Source organism: Chiloscyllium plagiosum, unplaced genomic scaffold (genome assembly GCF_037043375.1).
Source record: "Chiloscyllium plagiosum isolate Xiang-an unplaced genomic scaffold, Cpla_swu_hap1 HiC_scaffold_25, whole genome shotgun sequence".
Lineage (NCBI taxonomy): Eukaryota > Metazoa > Chordata > Chondrichthyes > Orectolobiformes > Hemiscylliidae > Chiloscyllium > Chiloscyllium plagiosum.
The window spans coordinates 10390364-10417847 of NW_028270163.1; the positions used below are offsets into that span (position 1 = coordinate 10390364).

Here is a 27484-nt window from a genome sequence, read left to right on the forward strand (position 1 = left end):
TTTTTTCACGGTTGTTTGTCATTCCTTGCAAGTTATGACCTCCTTCATAAATCTCCACCATAAATATCTTACACAATGAGTCCATCCCGTTATATTCCTTGATGCGCACTGTCTCAAATTGAATGAGTCTGTTCATAATCTGTTTTATTTGACTCCAAATTAAGCCTCCAAACTTTCATTCTTTTGATCTAAATGGCTGAATATTTCCATTTCTATAACTTAATCCACCACACTGCTTTCCCTCGATTCTCCTTTTCTTGATTCTCCAGATATGGAGTTCTGGGTGAGCTGACATGTTCTATCCCACACCACTCCCAAGTGTCCATGACCCTCAGCATGCCTAGGTCAAGAAGAAAACAACAGATCTTTTTCCATACAAGGTTAATGTGCTCACAAGGTTAATGAAATAGCTGATTATGAAGGGTGGGGTGAAGTTGTACAGATGACAGCTGCCTCCCCCAGCCCCACCCTCATACACCCAGAGATTCTGGTCTGAAACAATTGTATTCCGGCACAATTTTTAAAAAACTTTAACACAGGAAACCAAATCAGAAGACTGTGGGACAGTGCCAGAAAATTTAGAATAGAAAAGAATTGCTGGAGAATCTCAGTGCGCCTGGCAGCATCTGTGGAGAGAAAACAGAGTTGATGTTTCTGGTCCAGTGAACCCTTTTCTACTGAAAACCTGGGATGGCTGCTCACCTGGTTCAAACTCACTCTCATTGTATTGAGACAGGTCCTGCCCCCACCATTATACTGAATTTAAAATATTCTCTGTTGAAATTACTTTAATAGATTGCAGATCTCCAGCTCTACATCCCCCTCCAGCAGTACAATCATTTTCCCCACCAAATCCTTCATTCCTTGGCTCTGGCCTTTTGTACACTTTCTCTTCCTCCAACCCACCAGTGAGTCGGCAAAGCTTGGCAATCAAAGTCCACAGTGTCTAAATATATCTACTTTAGATTTGACACTTAAATCACACTGATCGTTTCATATGAGAACTAATTGTATATTTTTCCTACCTCTTTTGTATGGCTTTCCAGTAGCTTATCAATCTGTGATGTTTGTGAACTTGCCAGTACTGTTGCCAGAGGTACCCGTCGTTCTTCCCTTATGGGCGTGCGTTCTACCTGCTGCCAGTGCTCTTCAATTTCATCGTGCATCTTTTGTCTCCGATCCAGCAACGGTGAGGAACTTGATGGTTCAAATTCCATCCTATTTGTATCACCTGAACTCGAGCCGACTGTTCCAGTCACAGCCTCATATCTTTTTCTACGTTCCTCGCGCCGTTTAGTCCGTTCCCAGTCATTCAGGTCTGATGAAGATGCACCAAATCTCTCCGCATGACTGTCACATGAATCTGCTTTTGCTGCTCTTTCTTGTGCTATTGCTTGTGCTGTTGGTCTGAATTCTGCCCAGTCAAAAGTTTTTGACCTGCCCTCTCTCCTCCTTTCACGTGCTCGGCTTTTTCTCTGCCCTGTCTCTTTATCCACCGAAGAAGCTTCAGAGGATGGAGAATCTGATTTGCTATCATAATGTGGAGTAGTATCTGGTAGTATCACAGCACATTGTTCTTCTGGTAAGCTAATAGAACAAAATCATTAGACTGAAATATTTTAAACAAAAATAACCGACATGTAATAAATGTTTACTTCAGTTCATGGTGCTTCCACAATGTAATCTCTCACATGCACCAAGTCCCTAAAACATATAACAGTACATTAAAATGACATCAAATCTATCTGGAAATTATAAAATCAGTTCAAAATCAGATAGAATATTCCTAAATAGCTCAATTATATAGCACTTACTGTAATGAACTGTTTGGAATCTGTATTCTAAGTAAAAGCATTTTGTAATAGAGTCGTGATGCAGCACATTCTTACCTGGCAACATCTGGTGCTGTTGAAGGTCGGATATTTTTCATCAATGCCTGCATCCAATTGCGTCGGATGCCAGCAGTCATTGCAGAAAGGGTAAACAAAGCTTCCTGGGTCTGTAAGATGAGATAATCGTTTGCATTATCCATAATGACTAGGCATTAGCCTTTTCTTTATCAATCTAGTCAAACCAGTCAGGTATCAAATATTTAAGGGTGAAAGATTCTGAGGAATTTAACAATATGTAACTTGTATGACACATAACACAAACTGAATGCAATATGTTAGATTATGCAAGTTGTTATCATCAGACAGTACAGGTGGCTCTTCAAACACAGGTAGGGCAGGAAGCCTGTTTAAGAAACTTACTTACAGAACCAGAGCTAACTGCTAGCTCGAAATCTCACTACCTTTTAACCAACAAGCAGTAATAGTCAGAGCTTATACAATCTAAGCTATGTAAGGCATTGTCAGTTGGTGTTTTTCAGAGAGGTGTTTATTAACACAACTCTACATCCAGTTAAAAACAACCTTGGCAGTTTGTGACCAGTTCAGCAGTTCACCTGTTTTACTGCACTGTAGCCATAGTTGAAAAGTGTAGTTCTGGAAAAGCACAGCAGGTCAGGTAACATCCAAGGAACGAGCAAGTTGGCATTTCAGGCTTAAGCCCTTCATCAGGAATGCACTAGAGCCATGTACAGGCATGCAGACGGAGACTGCACGGGCAGCACAGTGGTTAGCACTGCTGCCTCACAGCGCCAGAGACCCGGGTTCAGTTCCCGCCTCAGGTGACTGACTGTGTGGAGTTTGCACATTCTCCCTGTGTCTGCGTGAGTTTCCTCCGGGTGCTCCGGTTTCCTCCCATAATCCAAAGGTGTGCAGGTTAGGTGAACTGGCCATGCTAAAGTGCCCGCAGTGTTAGGTGAAGGGGTAAATGTAAGGGAATGGGTCTGGGTGGGTTGTGCTTCGGCGGGTCGGTGTGGACTTGTTGGGCTGAAGGGCCTGTTTCCACATTGTAAGTAATCTAATATAAACTAAACTCCTTGAAGAGTTTAGTCGTTTATAGAAAATATTTTATTACAGATGCTGAACCAAGGTTGTGTCATTTGGAATGTTAGTGAAGTTTCAGGTTTATTACTTGTAAAATGGAGACAGAGGCTTACATTACAGCAATACATTTAAGAATGAAAATGTTGCAATCTAGAGCAACTAACTCGATTCCCTAAAAAAGGAAAATATTGCTTTGATTCAGATCTACATCATTTGCAAAGTGTTGGATAAATTAAGCAGGTATGCCCGCATTTGTGAAGACAGAAGCAGTTAACATTTCAAGTCAAATATGACTCTTCCACAAAACAGAGTTCAAAGATCACGACTCAACCCCTACGAGTCATATGCACCTTGAAATGTTAACTCGGTTTCTCTCTCCACTGATGCTACTAAATCTGCTAGGTTTCTCCTGCTTTATTCCTCATTTATGGATATAAAGGAATTGTTAAGTAAACCTGATTCACAAATTGTATTTTAAGTCATGCATTCTTGACAGAGTGACCACTGTTCCATTATCTGAGGAATAGAAAGGCAAGGGGCCACTCATAATTTCCAGTGAGAAAGTTACAACAAGTGAGTGCTATTTAATCCAGAGCAGAAACACTTTAAACCTGATTTGTATAAGTATTCATGTCATTACAAATGACGGTGCTTGCATCTTACTCAGTTCTGATAGGGGTGGGAAAACTGGAGTAATGCTTCAGTCTTTTAATCAGTGACGTGCCCTGATGCAAATTAATATTTTCAATGGATTTCTACATTGGTACAAAGTGGCTGAGATGGTGCTCACCTAGTTATGGGGATTGACGTGAAATTTCATCTGTAACCTCTGTAGGAAGATCAAAAGCAGCTATAGAGAGGACCAAATGTTGTAGCAGGCTATTGAAAAGACTGGCCTTGGATCTCTGTGAATTTGTCCCAGTTGTTTGGTTACATTTTAAGCCCACCAACAGCCTCATGTCAATCATGCACATCAATCAGAGTTGGGACCTGACCACCATTTTTTAAACAATTCTACAAAGCTTTGAAAGTCCAGGACAGACCATTGCTGTTTGTTATTTGTATCAATGATTTGGATGAAAACGTACAAGGCATGATTAGTAAGTTTGCAGATGACACTAAATTAGGGGGTATCGTGGGCAGTGAGGAAGGTCCGCAGAAATTGTAGCAAGACCTTGATCAGCTGGGGAAGCGGGCTGAGAAATGGCAAATGGAGTTTCATATAGAAAAGTGAGAGGTCTTGCATTTTGGAAAGTCAAATCAAGGTAGGAGTTTCAAGGTGAATGGTAGGGCCTTAAAGAGTGTAGTGAAACAGAGAGACCATGGAGTTCAGGTGCACTGTTCTCTGAAAGTGGAGTCACAGATAGACACAGCATTGAAAGCAGCTTTTGGCACACTGGCCTTCGTCAGTCAGGGCACTGAGTACAGAAGATAGAAAGTTATGTTGCAGTTGGACAAGATGTTGGTGAGGCTGCACTTGGAGTACTGTGTTCAGTTTTGATCACCTTGCTATAGGAAGGGTGTTATTAAACTGGGAAAAAAAAATGCAGAAATTTACAATGCTGCTGCCAGGACACAAGGGTCTGAGTTATAGGGAGAGGTCGGTCAAGCTAGGACTATTTTCTTCAGCGCATAGGAGACTGAGGGGGGTCTTATAGAAATGTATAAGATAATTAGAGGTATGGATAGGGTGAATGCACTCAGTAGCTTTCCCAGAATTGGGGAATCAAGGACTAGAGGGCATAAGTTAAAGGTTAGAGGGGAAAGAATAAAAGGGAACCAGAGTGGCGACTCTTGGTACGCATATGGAATGCGTTGCCAGCAGTGATGGTCGAGGCAGGTGCACTAACAACACTTAAAAGGCATTTGGACAAATATATGGATAGAAAAGTTTTAGAAGGATATGGATCAAGTGCAGAAAAATGGGGTTAAGCTTTGACGGACCTTTCAGCCAGCGTCGACTAACTTGGGCTGTAGGACTCTATAACTCATTGACAGAGTACAAAAGCACAGAATTTACACGAAGTCTTAAAATAAGGTTAAAGAATAAAAGGGAACCAGAGGGGCGACTCTTGGTACGCATATGGTATGCAGTTTCAGCTGAAATAGTGTGTCCAAATCTGGCATTATACTTTAAAAAGGATGTCATCATCATCAAAAGGACTGGCAAAAATTTACTAAAAATGGACTTAATATGTTAAGAGTCAAGGGAAGCTGAGGCTACTCTTCTTAGAAGGACAAGGATATTTAATAGATGCTCAAAATTATGGAATAAATAGGAAATGTTTTTGCCAGTCACAGAATGGTCAGTAACTAGAGTGAACGTTTAAGATTGTTGGTAGAAACAAAAGCTAGAAGATTTCTTTATAGTGAATTGTGATGGTCAGGAATGCACTATCTGAATGGGTGGTGGAAGCAGATTACATCAAATTATACCGTGTTTACAGCACAAATAGACCAGTCAAATCATCCTTTTCCAATGTTTTTCTTTGCATGAAACGTCCTCTGATTTTGATCCATCTCTTCTATTGGTAAATACTGCTGTTTCTTTCTCCCGACTGTAACTATCCAGCTGCCCTTAAATGGAAGCTTGAAGGAATATCCACATTCCAAACACACAGACTCTATGGACTAAACACCAGCACAGACAAGTTGGAATGAATCAGAATATACAGCACAGAAATTTCTATTTCACTTTATATGAAGGTGAGATCAGCTAACTCTGTTAATTCATGTACCAAGTATGAGAACGGCTGATGCGGCTTTAGTATCACAACACACAAGAAGCTAGTCTTACACTGTTATTACTCACAGCATAACAGCAGATTGATCTGAGGAAATGAGATATATTATTCCAAGAAAAGATTAAATCTAATAGCAGCAAATTGGTATGACAGGTGGGTGGAAGGTTAAAAGGAATTCTAGTTCAGTCTCAACACATGGCTGCTTATGCCGACTGACAATAAAACAAAACTGAATGACAAAATTCAATAATAGCTTTTAAAAGGGGAATTGGTTAGACAAATACAAAATGCTTAGCAGGTGTGGCAGCATCTGTAGATAGAGAAAGAGTGTTATAGATTTTAAGCCCAGTATGAGTCCCTTTCAGAAGTCAATTTCTTTGAAGAGTCAGGCTGGATTCAACGTTAACGACTTCTGAAGAGTCATAATGGACTCTAAATCTTAACTATTTCTCTCTCCACAGATGCTGTCACAACCACTGAGTTTCTCCAGCATTTTCTGTGTTTGTTTCAGATAAACACAGGATAAATATCTAAAGGAGAAAGGTTTGCAAGCCAATAGGGTAGGACAAGAGATGGGCTCGTTGGATTGCTCCTTCAAAGCACAGATGCATTAAGTACAATTATTTACTTCTCTGTTGTATCATTTTTTAATTCTATCATATACAGAAAAGCAAATTACAATGAAAGTACATTACAGACGCAATTAGAAATTCGTGAAAGTCATAAATAATTTCGCAGAGGTTGCAGAAGGAAGACATGTCAAGTCAGAGGGAATTTTCAGTGTCATTTTAAACTCATGAACTTACATGGATTTGGAAGCCATAGTTGCGCTGGACTTGATATTCAGTTACATTAAAGCAAGTAGATAAATCAATTTCACCATCCAAATCTGATGCCTGTGGCAGATGTGGAGGAAAACAAAATAGGTTAATTAACTTGGCAACCTGGGGTGAATCAGAAATTAATGGCAGATTTTCATTTGAGTAACCAAATGCACAAAAAAAACCTTGGCTGAACAATGTAAAGCTATAATTTTACTGGATAATTTTTCAGTATGTGCTAATTTCTAATCAGAGCTGAACCAGATAATCCTTCTTGACCTTGTATGAAAATGCCATGCCCTCCATGACAAAGGCCTTCCATTTCCATTGCTGGTTGACTCTTAGTTGTTGCTGAACCCTCAATTTGTTTCCTCCAGACTCTACTGTCCCAATGCTTTCCTTGAGGATGGAAGCCAGGAAACTAGTCAATAAATTGCAGCCATTCATAACTCTGTTGCCCGTATTCTAACGAGTACCAAGGCTCATTTTACAAGTTACAAAGGACAACATCCTGATTTAAAAAATTCTCATCCTCCTGTTCAAATCCTTCTTGGTCTGGCCCTCCAGCTTCAATATTGACAAGAATTCGCCAAGATCTTGCATTTTCTGAATTAAATTTCTTGACAACTAATGAGATTTTTTTGCTGGAATTGAAGTCCAAATTGAACCATGCATCTCAAACACTAGACATTTAATATGCCTTGTACTTGGTGTTATTATGAATGATTTATCACCGCACTTTACCTTGAGGAGTTGCCTCTACTCATCCAAGCCTATATTGTTTGTTTTAAAGTTGCTTTAAAGCAGTCTTCATGTTTCGATACAACCTTCCTAGGGCTCTGCATTTCTCCTATTCCCCTTTCCACCAGTGGAGTATCCTCATCAGCTATGAACCAAATTCAAAGCCCACTCTTCAACCTCCTTTAAAATCAGCTCATTGCCAAACTTTTAGTAATAAGGCATACTATCTCCTGCTTTGGAAGGCAGCAAATGAAGAACAAATACATATTTTCTAAATTAAGACAGCTCTGAATTGTCATCCAGAATAACTCAAGTAAACCTTCCGTCCATTAAATACTTCAATACAAAAATTCAAAAGAAGCCTTATTCTATGGAAATTTACACTAACAAATGGAAAATCTTCAGATTAGAAATCAGCTTGCATTACCAAATACCTTTGCAAAGAACTGACCGGCATACCGCTAACTGGTAAACACTAAAATAAAACTTTAAATGGTCATGTGAACCTCTTTCAGAGCAGCTGCTGCTAAACTACTGTAGTACTTCTAGGTTTTTACAACTGTAATTTTATTTTAGAATCCATTTTCAGTTTCAACAAATTAAATAAATCCTAAATTAAAGAGTGCAACACCAGGTTGACACTGCCTTTGAGATAATGAGACAGCATCCCTTTGCACCCTGACAGCTGCAGTCAAATAACTGTTCATCTCCAGTTCCAAGGGTAAATATGAAAAAGAAAACTAGTACTGCTGAAAGATCCATTGATATATTTCATATTTCAGCCAATTTAGAAACAGGTGAGAGTAAAATATTAGATCCAGTTGCACCATGATTACACAGCATGTCTATGGGGAAATTGTTTAGCATTAACAAAAAAACACTAATGGACTGCTGGTCCTGGTCATTCAGTGGCCAGATTTCTTGTTGCCCTCATTACAATTATTGGTTTAAATTTTCAGCAAGTTACAACACCAAAGTTTTGAGATGAATGGTGCAGAAAAAGCTGAACGAGGTTCCCCAAATTTGGCCCAATGATCAGGACATTGATCTTTCTTGAGGAATGAAAAATTTAGAGGTGAACAGCTTCCAGCAAATTCCAAGTCAATAAAAGGCAAAAGATCAAAGAGGGGAATTATGCAACAGGGGACTTAAATGATTGAACAGAGATGATATAAGACAAAGGGAGTATGCAACTTGAGATGCAAAGAAAAAAGGAGGGTCTGGAAGATATAAATATGTAAAGGCAGAATAGCAGGGAGGAATGGTACCAAAAATCCGACAAGAGATTCCCATCACCTGGAAATGTGGTGGAAGGGAAGGGTCACAGACCCCAGGTAAACAGACTGCACTATTTGCCATATACTGATGGGGGATTACCAAGCATTTAATACAGTCTATCACAGATCTTTTATTCTTCCAAAGCAATGCACGTGTCTAAAGTGTTCACCACTAAAAGTCTCCCAGTTCTAATGAAAGGCCAAACATACTTTCTCTCATCACAAGGATTCTAGGTAATCAAAGATGGAGGACAGGGAAAATTTGTGGCTGTAAGAGCTGCTCCTTTTTGGAGGTATTTTAGATGTTAGAGGTGAGTTCCTCAAATTCCAGGAGCAGTAATTACTATTTTATAAGCTGTTGCATTGTTTTGGAACTTTGGGGGGAAAAGATCAAAACAATGGCATTTTAAAAAGGAGGAAGAGAACAAAAGCAGCTACCACATGGTGAGAGAGAGAGAAATCTATTAGGTTGTCTGCCACAGCAGCAAATCTGCACAGCCACTGCCTTTGCTGTTTGAGTTCAAGTACTTCTGGACGTAATTGTGCATCTAAGTAAAACAGCGAAATTCACAGCTGACCTTGCGTGCATGGTTTTTAAGTGTAACCTTGCTGTCATTTTTTTTAATGAGTGAGGAGAGTGGGTTTTTTTTGGTTATATGTTTTATTAAGATCGGTCTCTTGATTAAAATTTAAAAATATAAAACATAGGTACTAAGTTAGCCTGGAGCAGTGTTTTTTTTAGAGCAGTAAGATTGTGCTACTTTCTGTAGATTATTAAGGTGCAAAGATGGCCTTTAATAGAGTGATGCGCTTTGCCTGTCGTACATGGGAGATTAGGGAGAATTTCCACGTTACTGATGATAATGTCTGCAGGAAGAATGTTTAGTTGTGAATCCTATCAGATCGCTTGCATCGGTTGAGCAGCAGTTAGAGGCTATCAGGAATTTACAGGAGATAGGGGGTGTGATGGATGGCAGTTATAGAAAGGGAGATAGAGTCAGGTAGATGGGTTACTGCCAGGAAAGGTAAGAGAGGAAAGCAGGCACATGAGTCTCCTGTGGCTATCCATCTCAAACAAGAGTGTTGTTTTGGAAAATGTAGGGAATGATGGACTCAGGGGAATGTAGCACAAACAGTCAAGTTTCTGTTACCAAGACTGGATCTAATGTAACAAGGGGTACATCAAGTTCCAAGTGATTAATGGCGATAGGGAACTCTCTAGACAGAGGCACAGACAGATATTTCTGTGGCTGATAGAGAGAAATCAGAATGGTGTGTTGCCTCCCTGGTGCCAGGATCAAGGATATCGCGGGGAGAATGCAGAATATTCTCAAAGGGGAGTGGGACCAGGAGCTTATTGTACATATTGGAATTAATAATATAAGGAAGGGAAAATGATGAGATTCTGAAGGGAGAATATAGGAGATTAGGCAAAAGTTTAAAAAGGAAGCCCTAAGGGTAATAATCTCCGGATTATTCCTAGTGCTACGAGCTAGTGAGGGTAGGAATAGGGAGCTTAGAGCAATTGAATGGATGGCTGAGGAGTTGGTGCAAGGGAGAACGAATCACATTTTTGGATCATGGAAATCTCTTCTGGGGTAGAATTGACATATATAAGGGCTTATTGCACCTGAATTGGAAGGGGACTAATATATTGGCAGGGAGATTTTCTAGAGCTGCACAGGAGGATTTAAACTACTAAGGTTGGAGGTAGTGGGGCCAGGGAAATAGTGAGGAAAGAAGTCAGTTTGAGACTGGTACAATTGGGAAAGGGTGCAAATCAAGAACAGTCAGGGCAGGCAGGAACAAAGCAGTGAATGAGATAGTACTGATAAACTAAACAGCATTTATTTCAATACAAGAGGCCAAACAGGGAAGGCAGATGAACTCAGGACATGGTTAGGAATATGGGACTGAGATATCATAGCAATTACAGAAAAGCGACTCAGGGATGGACAGGACTAGCAGCTTAAGGTTCCAGGATACAAATGCCACAGGAAGGACAGAAAGGGAGGCAAGAGAGAAGGGGGTGTGGCGTTTTTGATTAGGGATAGGATTACAGTTGCACCGAGGAAGGATATTCCTGGAAATACATCCAGGAAAGTTATTTGGGTGGAACTGAGAAATAAGAAAGGGATGGTTACCTTATTTGGATTGTACTATAGACTCTTCTCCCCGCCCCCCCCCATAGTCATCAGAAAGTTGACAAACAAATTTGTCAGGAGCTCTCAATTATCTTTAAGAATAATAGTGGTAATGGTAGGGGAGTTTAACTTTCCAAACAGACTGGGACTGCCATAATGTTAAGGGTTTAGATGGAGAGAAACTGGTTAAGTATGTACAAGAAAATTTTCTGACTCAGTATGTGGATTTACCTATTGTAGAAAGTGCAAAACTTAACCTACTCTTGGGGAATAAGGCAGGGCATGCGACTGAGGTGCCAGTGGGGGAGCACTTTGGGGCCAGCGATCATAATTCTATTAGTTATAAAACAGTGATGGAAAAGGATCGACAGCATCTAAAATTTAAAGTTCTAAATTGGAGGATGATCAATTTTGATGGTATTAGGCAAGAACTTTCAAATGCAGATGTTCACAGATAAAAGGTATAGCTGGAAAATAGGAAGCCTTCAAAAATGAGATAACTAGAGTGCAGAGACAATTAGGGTGAAAGGCAAGGCTGGTAGGCATAGGGAATGCTGGATGACTAGAGAAATTAGGCTTTGATTAAGAAAAAGGAGGAAGCATATATCAGGCATAGACAGGATAGATCAAGAGAATTCTGAGAAGAGTATTAAGGCAGTAGGAGTATACTTAAGAGGAAAATCAGGAGGGCAAAAAGGGGACATGGGATAGCTTTGGCAAATAGGGTTAAAGAGAATCCAAAGGAATTTTATAAATACATTAAGGACAAAGCGATGTGTGGAACTGAAGGAGGTGTGGAAGATAGTAACTCAGTATTTTGCAACAGTGTTCACTGTGGAGAAGGACATGGAAGATACAGAATACGGTGATGTCTTGAAAAATGTCCATATTGCAGAGGTGGTGCTGGAGGTCTTAAAACACATTGTGGATAAATCCCTAGGTTCTGATTAGACATACCCTAGAACTCTGTGGGAAGCTAAGAAAGTGATTGCTGGGTACTTGCAGAGATATCTGGACCATTGTTAGTCACAGGTGAGGTGCCAAAACACTGGAGATTGGCTAACGTATGCCATTATTTAAGAAAGGTGGTAAGGAAATGCCAGGGAACTGTCGACTGGTGAGCCTGACATTGGTGGTGGGCAAGTTGTTGGAGGGATTTCTGAGAGACAGGATTTACAAGTGTTTGGAAAGGCAAGGGCTGATTAGGGATAGTCAATGTGGCTTTTTTTGGGAAATCATATCTAACTTGATTTGAGTTTTTGAAGAGGTAACAAAGAGGATTGGTGAGGGCAGAGTGGTGGACATGGTCCACTTGGACTTCAGTATGGTGTTCAACAATGTTCCTCATATGACATAGAACATTACACAGTGCAATACAGGCCCTTCGGCCCTTGATCTTGTGCCAACTTGTGGAACCAATCTGAAGTCCATCTACTCCCTACACTATTCCATTTTCAGCCATATGTTTATCCAATAACCATTTTAATGCTTTAAAGTTGGTGAGTCTACTACTGTTTCAGGCAGCACGTCCAACACCCCTATACTGAGTAAAGAAACTACCTCTGACATTCTTCCTATCTATACCTATCACCCCTCAAAATTAAAGCTATGTCCCTTCATGCTAGCCATCACCACCTGAGGAAAAAGGCTCTCACTGTCCAACCTATCTAACCCTCTGATTATGCTGCATGTCTCAATTAAGTCACCTCTCAACCTTCCTCTCTCTAACGAAAACAGCCTCAAGTCCCTCAGCCTTTCCTCATAAGACCTTTCCTCTATACCAGGCAACATCACAGTAAGTCTCCTCTCAACCCTTTCCAAAGTTTCCACATCCTTCCAAAATGCAGTGACCAGAACTGTGTGCAATATTCCAAGTGTGACTGCAACAGAGTTCTATACAGCTGCAGCATGGTCTCGGGGCTCTGAAACTCAATCCCTCTACCAATAAAAAGCTAACACAACGTATGACTTCTTAACAACCCTATCAACCTGGGTGGCAACTTTCAGGGATCTATGTACATGGGCACTGAGAACTCTGCTCATCTACACTACCAAATATCTTACCATTAACCCAGTACCCTCTATTTCTGCTGATCTTTCCAAAGTGAATAACCTCTCACTTTTCCGCATTAAACTCCATTTTCAACTGCTGCAGCTTATCTATGACCTTCTGTAACACCATTCTTCAGTACTATCCACAACTCCACCGAACTTAGTGTAATCCAGAAATTTACTAATCCATCCTTCTACGCCCTGATCTAGGTCTTTTACAAAAACGACAAGCTGCAGTGGCCCCAAAACAGATCCTTGTGGTACACTACTAGTAACTGAACTCCAGGATGCACATTTCCCATCACCACCACCCTCTGTCTTCTTTCAGCTAGCCAACTTCTGATCCAAACCTCTAAATCACTCTCAATCCCATGCCTTTGTATTTTGTTCAATAGCCAACCATGGGGAACCTTGTCAAATGTCTTACTGAAATCCATATACACATCAATTGCTTTACCCTCAGCCACCTGCTTGGTCACCATTTCAAAGAACTCAATGAGGTTTCTGAAGCATGATCTACCCTTCACAAAACTGTGCTGACTATTCCTAATCAACTTATTACTCTCTAGATGCTTATAAATCCCAACTCTTATAACCTTTTCCAACACTTTACCCACAACCGAAGGAAGGCTCACTGGTCTATAATCACCAGGGTTGTCTCTACTCCCTTTCTTGAACAAGTGGACATTTGCTATCCTCCAATCTTATGGCACTCTTCCTCGAGGCAATGACAACATAAAGATCAAAACCAAAGGCTCTGCAATCTCCTCCACGGTCTTCCAGAGAATCCCAGGATAAATCCCATCCAGCCCAGGGGTCTTACCTATTTTCGCACTTTCCAGAATTGCTAACACCACCTCCTTGTGAATGTTAGTCCCGTCTAGTCTAGTAGCCTGTATCTCAGTATTCTCCTCGACAACACTGTCTTTTTCCAGTGTGAATACTAACGAAAAATAATCATTTAGCACTTCCCCATCTCCTCGGACTCCACGCACAATTTCCCACTACTATCCTTGATTGGCCCTAATCTTTCTGTCGTCATTCTTTGATTCCTGTTATACCTAAAGCAAGCTTTATGGTTTTGCTTGATCATACCTGCCAATGACTTCTCATGTCCCCTCCTGCCTCTTCTCATGTCCCCTCCTGCCTCACTCTTTAGGTCTTACTTGGCTAACTTATAACTCTCAAATGCCCTGATTCTTCACATCTCATCCTAACACAAACTGTATTCTTCCTCTTGACAAGAGATTCAACTTCTTTAGTAACCATGGCTCTCTCACTCGACCACTTCCTCTCTGCCTGACAGGTACGTACCTATCAAGGACACGCAGTAGGTGTTCCTTGAATAAGTTCCACATTTCAATTGTGCCCATGCCCTGCAGTTTCCTTCCCAATCCTATGCATTCTAAAATCTTGCCTAATTGCATCTAAATTACCTTTCCCCCAGCAATAACTCTTGCTCTGTGTTATATACCTGTGGCTAAAGCAAACATAATTCAATTGTGGTCACTGTCACCAAAGTTGCTCATGGTAGACTGGTTAGCAAGGTTAGATCACATGGAATACAGGAAAACTGTATTGAATACAGAACTGGCTCGAAGGGAGAAGAGGGTGGTGGTAGAGGGTTGCTTTTCAGACTGGAGGCCTGTGACCAGTGGTGTGCCATAAGGATTGGTGCTGGGTCCAATGCTTTTTGTCATTTACATAAAATTATTTGGATGTGAACATAGGACGTACAGTTACTAGGTTTGCAGATGAAACCAAAATTAGCAGTGGACAGTGAAGGTGGTTACCTCAGAGGACAACAGGATTTTGTTTAGATTGACCAATGGGCCGAGGAATGGCAGATGGTGTTTAATTTCGATAAATGTGAGGTGCTGTTTTTGGAAAAGCAATTCAGGGCAGGACTTGTACATTTAATGGTAAGGTCCTGAGGAGCGTTGCGGACTAAAGGGACCTTGGAGTGCAGGTTCATTGTTTCTGGAAAGTGGAATCTCAGGAAGATAGGAGAGTGAAGGCAGCATTTAATATGCTTTTGTTCATTGGTCAGAGCATTGAGTATCGGAGATGGGAGGTCATGTTGCAGCTATATAGGACATGGTTAGGCCACAATTGGAATACTGTGCGCAATTATAGTTTCCCTCCTATAGGATGGATGTTGTGAAATTTGAAAGGGTTCAGAAAAGATTTATAACGATTTATTGCCAGTGTTAGAGGGTTTGAGTACAGGGAGAGGCTGAATAGGTTGGGACTGTTTTCCCTCGAGGGTTGGAGGCTGAGGGGTGACCTTACAGAGGTTTATAAAATCATGAGGGGCATGGATAGGGTAAATAGACAAGGTCTTTTCCCTGGGGTGGGGGGAGTCCAAAACTAGAGGGCATAAGTTTAGGGTGAGAGGGGAACGATTTAAAAGGGACCTAAGGAGCAACCTTTTTCAAGTAAAGGGTGGTGCGTGTATGGAACGAGCTGCCATAGGAAGTAGTGGAGGCTAGTAGAATTACAACATACCTGGATGGGTACATGAATAGGAAGGGTTGAGAGGGATATGGACCAAGTGCTGGCAAATGAGACTTGATTAATTTAGGATATCTGGTCGGCATGGACGAATTGGATTGAAGGGTCTGTTTCCGTGCTGTACATCTTGCAATTTCCTTTCATATTTTAGATTTCCAATACAGGAATTATTTCAGTGAATTTAGTGAGAACGTTTTGGCTTTCACACTTCTAAAGAGAAAAAAAACCTGGTGTTTCAGTTTCTAGTTGTTACAGTAATTCAGCATAATAGAACTAGCCAGTACAAGGCAATGAAATAAGTAAAATTAGAAAGTTCAAGCAGTGATTGAAAAGGTTCAATCAAGGTATGTAAAGAAAATAAATTCACATCCTTTCAGTTCATTCTTATAGATTTATTCTGAAAGCAGCAGTATTGGTACAGCTTAACAACTTCAACTTTTTTTGCACAGCATTTTCAACATGGTAAAACATTCCAAGGTCTTCACAGGAGTGTAATAATGCAAAAATGGATTCAAAGTTGATAGAAGTAGTACATTTTTCAAATCGTTTAATGGAGAAGTGGAGTGCCTCAGGCAGAGAATTCTAGAGCTTACAGTTGAGGTGGCTAAAGGTATATTCTCAATGGTAGGACGATGGGAAATAGGGGATGGATAAGAGGCCAGAAATGGACAAATATAAAGCTCTGCAAAGAGTTGGAAAATAGGTCACCGCATAGGACTACTGCTGACCCTTCTACCCTGAACTGCAGTTGATGTGGTTTTCTTAAAATTGCTCCACAGCTATATGTATTTCCTGTCATTCAGGAACAAAATGGATGTTTGTACTGCAATACGTGCAGATAACTGAGACACGGATTTAGTAGTAAAGGAGTGTTAATAATACTGACTGTAAATCCAAGGGCAGTTAAGCATGGAACAGTTACCAAAAACACAGTTTTCCCAGATTAACTACAACTAGACACAAGTTAATTTGCAAGCAGCTTCAGAAGGAATTCTCAACACGTAATCGTTACTATAGCGGATTTAAATGATTGTCAACATTACAGCTGAAATTCGGTGGAAAGAAGAGTTTGTAAAACTTTGAGGCCTGATGCAGTATAGATCTGTTTACTACGTCACCAAAAGCTAAAATTATGCTTAATATCTATTTCTGCAATGAGACTTTACCTCTTCATTTCTCTGTCCAGGTTCTCACAAAAAGGGCAATCAACATACACACATAATAAGAGCTCCCAAATATAGCTCAGGGCGGTAAGCATAGTTTAACTAATTTCTGAATAATTTCGAAATATAATGCTTACGTCCTCAGCAATTGAGTCCTTGTAGTAACGCAGGCTATGGTCAGTCAGTACAAACCAGTATTTCTTCCACTGAAAAGCATAAAACAAACTAATAAACAACATATATTAAGATACTCGAGTTAAATCAAATTGCAAATAATATTTACACTCCAGTCAACTCTGGACACAATTTAATTTTATCAACATGCAATTAAAGTGCAGGACATTAACATACAGTTATGCACCCATGCATTAATAAAAAGTATTCATAACATTTGCAAAAATGAATAATGTTTTTAATTAATATTTAAAATTTCTCCAGCAAGATTTTCCTCCTGCTGGATCAGAATTACACAAGTGCCTATTACTTAGAGTACTTTGCCCAAAAGCAATCATTTACACAGTGGCACACTACTTCATCTTGGGAGAGACAGGTATGTACGTGAGCACTAAAAGCAATGGTCACTTGATAATTTCAGGAGCAGGAATTTTTCACTCTTTAATCCAGGATCATTGTGGTCAATTGCAAGACCCTCACTGCTGTCATGGTTGAGATCAATTATTTAAGCACAAAGTGGGTAATGAACTTGGGACACTTCCACATTTATGGGCGAAGTAACGGCTTGTTATGCTGACTAGTGTTTTGCATTTCACAGAAATTGTTTGGTTACGATCTTTTCACATTTTCATCCATGGCAGGGACTACTTTTCTAAAGGAAGTCATATGTTCCATGGCAACTCACAGACAAAGCTACTTAAGCCACACAAAATAGGACAGAACAGATTTTGATTTATTTATTGTCACGTGTATTTTGTTACAAAATGCAGTGAAAAGTGCTGTATAATGTCACCACTCTCTGGTACCATCTTAAAAAAAAAACCAAAATATAGAATGTAAAGGCAGAAAAATAATTCAACTTTGCAATCCTTCTCATTAACTGCTCTGTCATAGACCATGGACCTACTGGCAATGCATGATTCCCTTTCACTCTGCCACTGCTGCTGGAATGAAAATAGCCACTCTACGGCATCATCTTGCCTCCAACAACATCCTCGCCACTATGGGTCCTTGCTAGATTCTGCCAATGCAGACACTGATGCTGCCAGGTACCACGCTGGCCCAAACTGGACTCTGGCACCATCATGAGTCCGCTTTGGGCCCAACTCACCAATGCAGCTATTGCCAGTGATGCTGGGTCTTGTACTGGTACAAACTTGCCTCCGTTGCCACCTCCATGAATTTGCACCAGATGCAGAAGTCGCCAGGAATCCAAACATGCCTCTGCTTCAGCAGCCATCTATCATGGCTGAGTGCACTCGAGTTCGCACTCGGCTCACTCACTGTTATGACCAAGCTCTTCAACAAGAGGTGATTAAAATAAAAAAGAAAAGCAGATTATGCAGACACGTCCCATGCTCAGAAGCTGTACTCTATTGCCATGTTACCGGAACACAATCTTGCTTCCCTCACTCTGTAACAAAACAATCTGTACTCATTCATTGCTCATCATTTCACATTGCTCTTGCCTTTTCTGGGTGGTTTAGCTCAAGCCACAAAACCAATATGTCAGAGATCAAATGAGACTAACCTAGTGATTGGCAATGCATGGCACAGATAATATATTTCATCATATCATTTGATTTGGAGGAAAAACCTATTATAAAATCATCATTGCAACACATTATGGGGTAGTTTTGCAACCATTAGCAGTCACCAAAACATAGCAAGCTAAGATACCATTCTTCCTTAGAAGTGAGACAAAGACTGCTGTGCCACATTTATTCCTCTCTTCCAATTCCAGAGACAGAACCATTATCCTGCATCTATTATATTTTCAGTTTTGAACAAATCAAATATTTCAATGATTGAGATTTTCCAACTAAGTCCATTTAAATTTTTTTCATGTTATAATGGCAGCATAGTTACTACTGCAGATACCTGCTTTAAATATTGAACCATCATTTATTTCAATAAAATGTTATATACTCCAGAACCTACTTCATAAACTAAGACCCAGTGTTACCCTAAGCACTGAATGAGAGAAATATATTAAGGAACTATGTTATGGTCACAGCTGATGTACCAATTATTGGTAACTCAAATCCCTGAATGAAATCATGTGTGACAGATCATACGTTTGTTTGTTTCTTCATTTAAAAAGTGATATCTTATGCAAAAACAAACACATGAGGCTACAGACTGGGTTTTGACTAAAAGAAATTTAGTACACAGAAGTAGTAAAAAAAAAGACAAATCAAGCTATGTATTTCAGTTTGCTCCTCGGATGCTGCCTGACCTGCTGCGCTTTTCCAGTACCATACTCTCAACTCTGATCTGTAGTTCTCACTTTCCCCTATTTAATGTATGTCAGTTTGAAAGATTTCAAAAAACACAGTAAAACAAAATTCCCCCACACTATCACTTCACAGTTATCCAAAAACCAGAAATAAAAATTAGAAAAATGGGTCTCTCTCAGTTTCAGTCCGATGAGCTAGGAAGACCTCTTATATGAATCCTCACACAACTGACGGCATAGACATTCTCAGTCTTTTAAGAATCTGCAGAGTTATAACAAATACTCACGTCTGAAAGTTTCATAAACTGAACTCTTTCACTGAACAAACATTCCTTTAGCTACTCAGAACTATCTCCTTTTCTTGGAAAGACCATTCTTGCTGAGGCCAGTCAGACCTCCTTCGAACTGACCAAAAGCTTTTGCACAAAACTAAAATAAAAGACTTGCACATCCTAGCTTTTGCTAAGTTTACGATTTTTCTTCTCACTCGGCATAAACCTTGACAGTATAAGCAAATTTCCAGTAACAATTCAGGTAGCTGGTTTAAAATCATGATTCCAAAAGCTTGACCTGATTAATTTTTAAAACGCCTTCACAAAAACAAACCAATACCCATATTTGTTCACTTTAATCAAGACTCTTAAAAATTAATATACATAAAACACACAACTTTCATCCTAATGACAATAGCAGATATTAATAACTGGCTTGAACCCAGATTGCTGCTTGATGAGTGATTTCCAATTTGCAGCAATTTATGGATGTATACATTTCATCATTAACAGAACTGGCAAAGCTAATATTTTAACTGAAATGGGGACACACTTAGACTAGCCAGTTTGGTCTTTCAACTAATACCAGTACAGGCCTGGTGCCAAAAGGGTTCACTCAATAGCCATCAAGAACAGGAAACAATGTGGTTTTTTCTCTTTCCAATCAAAGGGTATTGATGCCCACTGCAGTATCACCTCATTTAAACTGGGTATCACAGACCAAGTATCCAAACTAGAATTTTGCTCAACTGACAATTCAGAAGAGGTGGGTGCAAAAAAGGTACAATGAGATTTAATGGATAATTGTGCTACTTGTATTTAATGTCTAAGAAATGCCACCCAAATCTTCTATCCTTTCTCAAATACAAGAGACCATTTAATATTTTCTTTTAAAATTAGCATCCTATTGAAGATTTCACAGAATAGTTTATGGGTGAAATCTTTTAAAGATGTCAGTTTCTATACATTACTTTGCAAGATACTATGTTTTCAATATAGTTCCACTAGCTCTTGATGTATTAAGCATTAAATATTAAACAACATGATCAGTCTGTCAAGATACTTTAAAAAAGGTCAGGTAGAATATTACTTATAATGGTGATATATTAGCAAGTGCGGATGTACAAAGGGATCCAGATGTTCTTATTTAGAAAGTAGGCATGCAGGTGCAGCAAATGATATATTGGCCATCATTGCAAGAGGACCAGTATTCATTCATAGGGATGTCTTTGTGCAGTTATACAGGGGTTTGATGAGCCAACATTCAGAGTACTGCATGCTGTTTTGGTATCCCTATCGAAAACATACTTGTGACAGAGGGATTGCACAGGAGGTTCACTAAGCTGATACCAGGTATGGCAGGACTGCCCTGAGGATAGGGGAATTTGATTGGATTGGTATTTCCTAAAGTTGAGAACGATGGGAGAGAATCACATTGAAATGTATAAAAGTCTAACAGATGGAGAGACTATGAAGAGAGTGGACATTTTCCTTGGTTGTGGAGTCTAGAACCAGAAGACACAGTCTCACCATACGGGGTAGACTATTTAGGGCTGAGATGAGGAAAAATTATTTAAAAGGATAGCGTACTTGTAGAGCTCTTTACCACTGAAGGTTGTGGAGACCGTCATTGAATATATTAAAGATACATTTTTAAATTTTAAAAAGATCAATTGGTAAATCAGTTCGAATACTTGTTTCAATCTAAGAATCACACTGTTGGGCTGTATATTAATCTCAAGGCCAGCATTAATTAGTCACCTTTTGAAAGAAGATTAAAATACTTCAATAACTTAAACTTCATTGTGCTTTCTATCTCCTGAACTGATTTCAATATTAAAATCAATAGATCTGAATGCAAGGCTTTGCAAGTTTTGCTTTATTTTAAGTAACTGCTTTATAGTACTGAAATTATTACATCAAAAAGAACGCAACTCAAAGTTTCTCATCTTGCTCTCACTAGGACTAGGATGCAAGAAACAGACTTGAAAAATGGGACACCAAATTATTTAGCAGGTAGGTTTTGATTGATCAGGATATTGTCATGTCTACATGACCCCTTGAAGGGTTTCCTAATGAAAAAAGTGTAGTACGTATAAAAATTCCTTTTGCTAACATAAAACAGGACCTGCATGTTAATAAAAAACTTCTAGCATTTGCAAATACGTCAGATAGCGAGCCTGACTAATGCTTCCCGCAGTCTAGATTTTACAACAAATAAATGTCTTGTAGCAGCATCATCTAATGGTGGACATACTGTTCTAAGACTTGTAAGCACAGGCTAGTTGACCACAATCAACATGCTGCCCAATGCAAATGGTCAAGGGGACATGTCATTTGAAACATTCTACTAAATAGTGGGACATTCAGTTTTCATAGCTGACATCACAGTGATTCCAAACTTATTATTAATTTGTTTTAGCAAATGACCCTTTTGGCTTGATGGCAGCAACCTTTTAATATAGAAAACCATTTGTGTTGACTAAAAAGCTAGCAGCAATAGACCCTTTTGTTCACATTTTTGTCCATCAGAAGATATTTTCATCTTCCAGGATAATCTGAGGTAGATTGGATACCATTAGGGCTAAGAGAGGTAAACGTAGGCCTTTTATGAATTTGAGATACAAAGTAAGTGACAGTTTGATCAAGCTAGCCATCATCATGCAGGATAACTTTGATACATCTTTGGTCAGCATCAAGCTTACACAGTGAATAGTTGGCTAGGGACGTATTCATGAGGTTACCAATGAGATTAGCTCTGTAGCGTCTGGAATTGTAGAAATCCCAACATATACAGCGACCATTGAATGTAAGCGTTTGGTTGATTGCAGAGGAGAACCCAGAAGATTTGTAACAAGTACAATATGGGTCTGTTTTAAGCAGGTATTGTTTATAGTACAGTTGTCTATAAAGGTGATATTGTGCCACATACAGATTAAAAGTTAAGAATGAAAGAAACTTGTACAATTCAGACTACGCATAATGTAGGGGATCATGTAGATTAGTAATCCTGTTCTAACTCATCATGAGATAAAAGCAAGCTCTATCCAGATTATGTCTTGCTTCAGCTCCAACAGTCTATATCAGGTTATCCTGGATTGGGAAAAGAGTTTAGAAATTTGAATAACTAGTGAAGCTGACTATCTTATGCTGCTACTTTACAGTGAACACAGAGGTTTTCTCCACAAAGAGGATGCTGCTGTCAAGCCATGAAAGACATTTTGTCTACTACACAAGTCTTGTGATACAACACTTTCAGTTCCATTCTGTCACATGTAAGCTGTATGCTTCAATGACTGGTGGACTGTATCAAATAATATGTCAAAACATTTGCAACAGGCAGCATGTCAGTTGTGCTCAACCAGCCCATGCTTTAAACTATTGATACATTCTACTCAAATAGTACATTCCATTGAATGGCATCTGGGAGCCAATTTTAATCTAGATTTAATTTTCTCTAAGAACAATGCACATTCTTTTTAAACATAAAATTCCTTCAATAGCTATTAAATAAAATTTCCTTTAAAACAACTGATAAACCAAGATTGTTGTTAATATTAACCCAATGGCACATGATGCAACTGTTTCCATTATTTATTGAATGAATCCCTAATATTAGTTCTGTTATTCAAATACCTCCTGAATGAAGTGAAAGGAATGATGAAACACTCAACTGGAATGACTATCAGCAATGACCAGTCAGTACAACAATGACAGAAAGCTACAAGCCACTCATGTGGTTTGCTGCTCAGTTTGGATGTTACTTCTGTTGATCATCAAAAGTAATCAGTTCTTCCTGCATCTGAAATCTGAAAATCTGCACTGTTTTCACTTCCCAAGCTTTACAAATGTCAAATGCAGGGAGGACTACACTCAGACTATTGCCTTAAATCAGTTTTCTAGGGGCTGTTATCAGAGTAGTAGTGGTGGCTCAGATGGTCCCAACAGCTTAACTGACTCCTTTCCACATTAGGTGGGTGTTGTCAAAGGCCAACCGCTGCTTCCAATGAATGGTCTCTTCATCCTGGTTACCCCACAAACACCCACCCACTCCTCTTCACTCACTGCCTGGAGACTCCCTGCACTTACCTTATCTGGAGGCCTAGACTTCGAATCTGGGAAATAGCTGCAACCTTTGTCCTAGTTTTGTTCTCAGTGACTTTGTGGAGTCTACAGAGCTGCTGACCAATCCACATAGCCAGCAGTGCTTGTTGACAGGACTTCCACCTAAGTTAGTGACGGAAAAACTGACTCCAGCCAATTACTACTCCTCAGAGCTGAAATAATTCAGAGATATTATGATCCCAGACAAACTCTGGCATCGAGAAAATCTTGTCCATCGTAATTACAAACATGTTATCATAGTGCATCAGTTGCGCTGGATTGAAACAATTCATTTAAAGTTGGTCAGTTGCCATAATCTTCATTTCTCAAATGGATTTGTCATCAGTGCTAGGGTATTTAGGAACAGGCTAAAATAATAATTCTAAACACACCAGGCTGAAGTTTAAAAGTATACCTTTAAGAGCACTCAATTTGGCAATGGATTTAGGAAAAGGAGAAGTAGAACAAATTTCAAAAGCTGGCAAGAATGGTAGGAGGTGAGCTATAAAATAAGGATTCTTTGCGCAATGAGTTAGAATTTCTTTTGTCATTGGAATTAGACCAAAGACAAAGGATGATAAAAAAATTGAGAAAACGAATTACAGCCACAATTTACTTGATTATGTGCCTACTTATTATGCCTGCCATAGTGTCACAATGCTACCATTTTTCCCCACAGAATTATTTCAGTAGAATCAATCCATTTTTAGTTTATGCATTCAAAAAAATGAACAGTGATCAGCTAATAGCTGAACTCCATCAGAAGATTTCTACATCTCTGTAAATAACAATTCTTCCTTCTTAATTTGATTTCTTACATACCCCACTTCAAGATAGTACATTAGGGCCAGTATGATTCAGAACTGAAGACTGATCAGAATGGTCCATCTTCTACCATGCACTTTGCTGCCAAAACATACAGCGTAGCATTCTGAAAGTTTTCTCCAAAAGGAGAACACTTCCAAAGATCCTTTAACTGCAGCTTGGGCTGGAGTTTCTGTTTGGATAGCTAAATTTTTACTTCATTGATAAATACTCGCCTCATTTTGTGGAAAGGTAAGAACAAAAGTCGAGAGCTGCCTGGATGAAAAGCAAGGTAAAGATTAAGTTAACGAAAAAATCTTTTTATGAGGGTATCATACAGAAGGTTCAAAAGAGGGGTGAACAAATGTGAGTGATTATGGAAAAATATGGCAGCCAATGTAAAAGCAAAGTTTTCCTCAAGCACATCAATTGTGAAAGGATGGTAAAAGGAAGAATTGGGCCAATTAAGGGTCAAAAAAGGCATTTACATATGGAGGCAAGAGTTATGCCTAGAGATATTAAATGAATACTTGCTCCCTGTCTTTAGCTGCAAAGCAGATATTGCCCAAGCCATGGTGTCAGAAGGAAACACAGTCACGAAAGGACTTAATTTGATGAGTAGGTGCTATTGGATAAGCTGTCTGTACTTAAAATTGATAAGATATCAGAACTAAATGATATTGAAGGAAAGGAGTGTGGAAATTGCAGAGACAGTCATAATATTTCAGTCTTCCCTGTAGTTGGGGTTGGTGCTGGAAGATTAGAGAATTGCAAACATTACACCCCTGTTCAAAAAACATTGTAAAGTTAGATACATCAATTACAGACCAATCAATTTGACTTTGGTTACTGGTAGGGTAAAGAGTAGTTGTTCAGGGTTGAATTAATAGTCACATGGAAAAACGTGGATTGATTCAGAAGAATCATAATGGATTTGTTATTAAGGGAAAATTGTGTCTAACTAATTTCTGGAGTCCTTAAAGGGGTAATAGAAATAGTTATTGAGGGGAAGGAAATGGCACATGTGGACTTGCAAAGGCAAATGACAGACATATACAACAACTGTTTACAAGCTATATCAATGAGTTGGATCAGGGACCAAATGTATAGCGGCTGAAGATAGGCAGGAAAAGAAGTTGTCAAGAGGAAATTTTAAAACGTGCACAAATAGATTTAGATGGCTCAAATGAGATGGTAAATATTTGGCAGCTGGAGTCCAATGTGGGAAGATGCACTCATGCCTACATTGATCGGAAGGTCAGAAAAGTACTACGACTTTTAAATGGAGTTTGTGTACATGACTCTATGATGCAGTGAAATCTGAACATTCACTCTCTTTTCATACATTAGTCCTACCATTCCAGAAACCAGCCTGGTGAATCTTTGTTGAACTCCCTCCATAGCCGGAATATCCTCTCAGGTGAGGAGGCCAAAACTGCAGACAATACTTCAGGTCTCACCAATGGCCTGCACAACTGTAACAAGACATCCTGTCTCATGTACTCAAATTCTCATGAAGACCACCAACATATTGTCGTCTTCTTCAACTGCTGCACCTGCAGGCTTACTTTCAGCAGCCAGTGTACAAGGACATCCAGGTCTTTGTACACCTCCCTCTTCCCATTCAAATAATATTTTGCCTTATTTTCCATTCCTAACTTTAACCTCACATTTATCCACATCGTGCTTCATCTGCCCACTCATACAACATGTCTAAATCACAGCGAAACCTCTGCATCCTCCTCACAGCTCATCCAACCACCTGCTTTGTCTTTTGCAAATTAGGAGACATTACATTTAGTTCCCTCATTTAAATCATTAATATATACTGTGGAAGATTGGATGCAAACACTGATCCCTGCAGTTTCCAAGCAGTCACTGACTGCTACTTGCAAAAAAAAACTTGTTTATTTTTAATCTTTGTTTCTTATCTGCCAACCAGTGCTCTATCCATGTCAGTACACTATACCAAATCCCATGCAAATTGTCACAAGTCTTCTGAATGTCCAGGTAACCACATCCACTGGTTTTCAGCTTATTAACTCTACCATTTATGTGCTCAGAAAATTTAAGTAGATCTGTAAGCATGAATTTGTACATTATACCCTTGTACTTCAGTGAAATGCTCAGAAAAACGTCACATAAGAAAATGGGCATTTCAAAGTCTCATGCTCTGTTGGATAACTCAAAGCTGTCAAGGCAAAGTTATATTCACAGTTGCATAAACAATACCCAGAGCTGAATAAATTAGGTTGTGCTCAGCCAAGTATTCATAATGGGATACATTCTCATAGGTGTACAAACAAAGGCGTTACAGCCAAATAATGAAACTTCAAAATAGGTGTCTTGTCCGCACAACAGAAGGATGATTCCTTTGTCTATCATTATGACAGAAAACCAAAGACCTGAAACACGCTTAGTTTCTCATCTGGTCAGGCAGCATCCAAGGAGCAAGAGAATTGACCTTTCGGGCATAAGCCCTTTCTCAGGAGTTGTTGAAAGGCTAATGCCCGAACCATCGATTCTCCTGCTCCTCGGATACTGCCTAACCGCCTGTGCTTTTCCATACTCTCGACTCTGATCTCCAGCATCTGCAGTCCTCACTTTCTTAGTTTTTCATCTCCAAGAATACCGCCCAATCCATTAATTTCCAAAATTAGACCGTAAGATACAGGAGCAGAATCAGGGTATTTGGTATGACTCTGCTTTGCCATTTAATAGCTGATATGTTTCTCAAACTCATTCTCCTGCCTTCACTCTATAATCTTTACTAATCAAGACCCCACTTCTATCTTAAATACTTCAAATGACTTGGCCTCCACAACTTTCTGCAGCAGAGTTCCGCAAATGCACCATCCTCTGGCTGAAGAAATTTCTCATCTTACTTCTAAAGGGTCATTCTTTCACTCTGAGGCTATGTCCTCAGGCCCTACCCTCTCCTATTAGTGGAAACATTTGCCATGTCCACTTTATCCAGGTGTCTCAGTATTCTGCAAGTTTCAAATCATACCCAATTCCCTCATCCTTCTAAACTTCATCGAGCACAGATCCAGAATACTCATCCGCTCCTCATAAGACAAGGCCTCATCCCTGGGATCATTCTGATACATCTCTTTTGGAGTCCCTTTAACACCAGCACATACTTCCTTAGATATGGGGCCCAAAACTGTTCATAATATTTCAAATCCAATCGGTCCAAAACCTTATATAGTTTCTGCATACATCCCTGATCTTGTGTTCTAACCTCTCAAAAAGAATGCTAACATTGTATTTGCCTTCCTAACTGCCAACGGAACCCATATGCTAAATTAGAGAATCCTGAACTAGGACTCCCAAGCCCTTTGTGCTTCAGAATTTCAAAGTCTTTCCCCATTTACTAAGTAGTCTATACCTCTATTCTGCATAACCTCATTTTCTCACACTGTATTTCATCTGCCTTTTTGCCCTCTCTCCAAGCCTGTTCAAGCCCTTTTGTATTCTCCCCACCTCAACACTACTTGTC

At 39.5% G+C, this 27484-nt stretch overlaps 1 protein-coding gene across 1 annotated transcript in view; it reads right to left on the minus strand.

Annotated features, from left to right (window-relative positions):
• Nucleotides 1–27484, minus strand: part of mpripb (myosin phosphatase Rho interacting protein b) — a 333783-nt gene that overhangs the window by 76210 nt on the left and 230089 nt on the right. Inside the window, exons 9-12 of the mRNA XM_088000357.1 lie at nt 16527–16595; nt 6484–6573; nt 1890–1999; nt 1026–1587 (exon numbers count right to left, since the gene is read on the minus strand). Coding sequence (XP_087856483.1) covers nt 1026–1587; nt 1890–1999; nt 6484–6573; nt 16527–16595 — 831 coding nt within the window. The remainder of the gene's footprint in view (nt 1–1025; nt 1588–1889; nt 2000–6483; nt 6574–16526; nt 16596–27484) is intronic.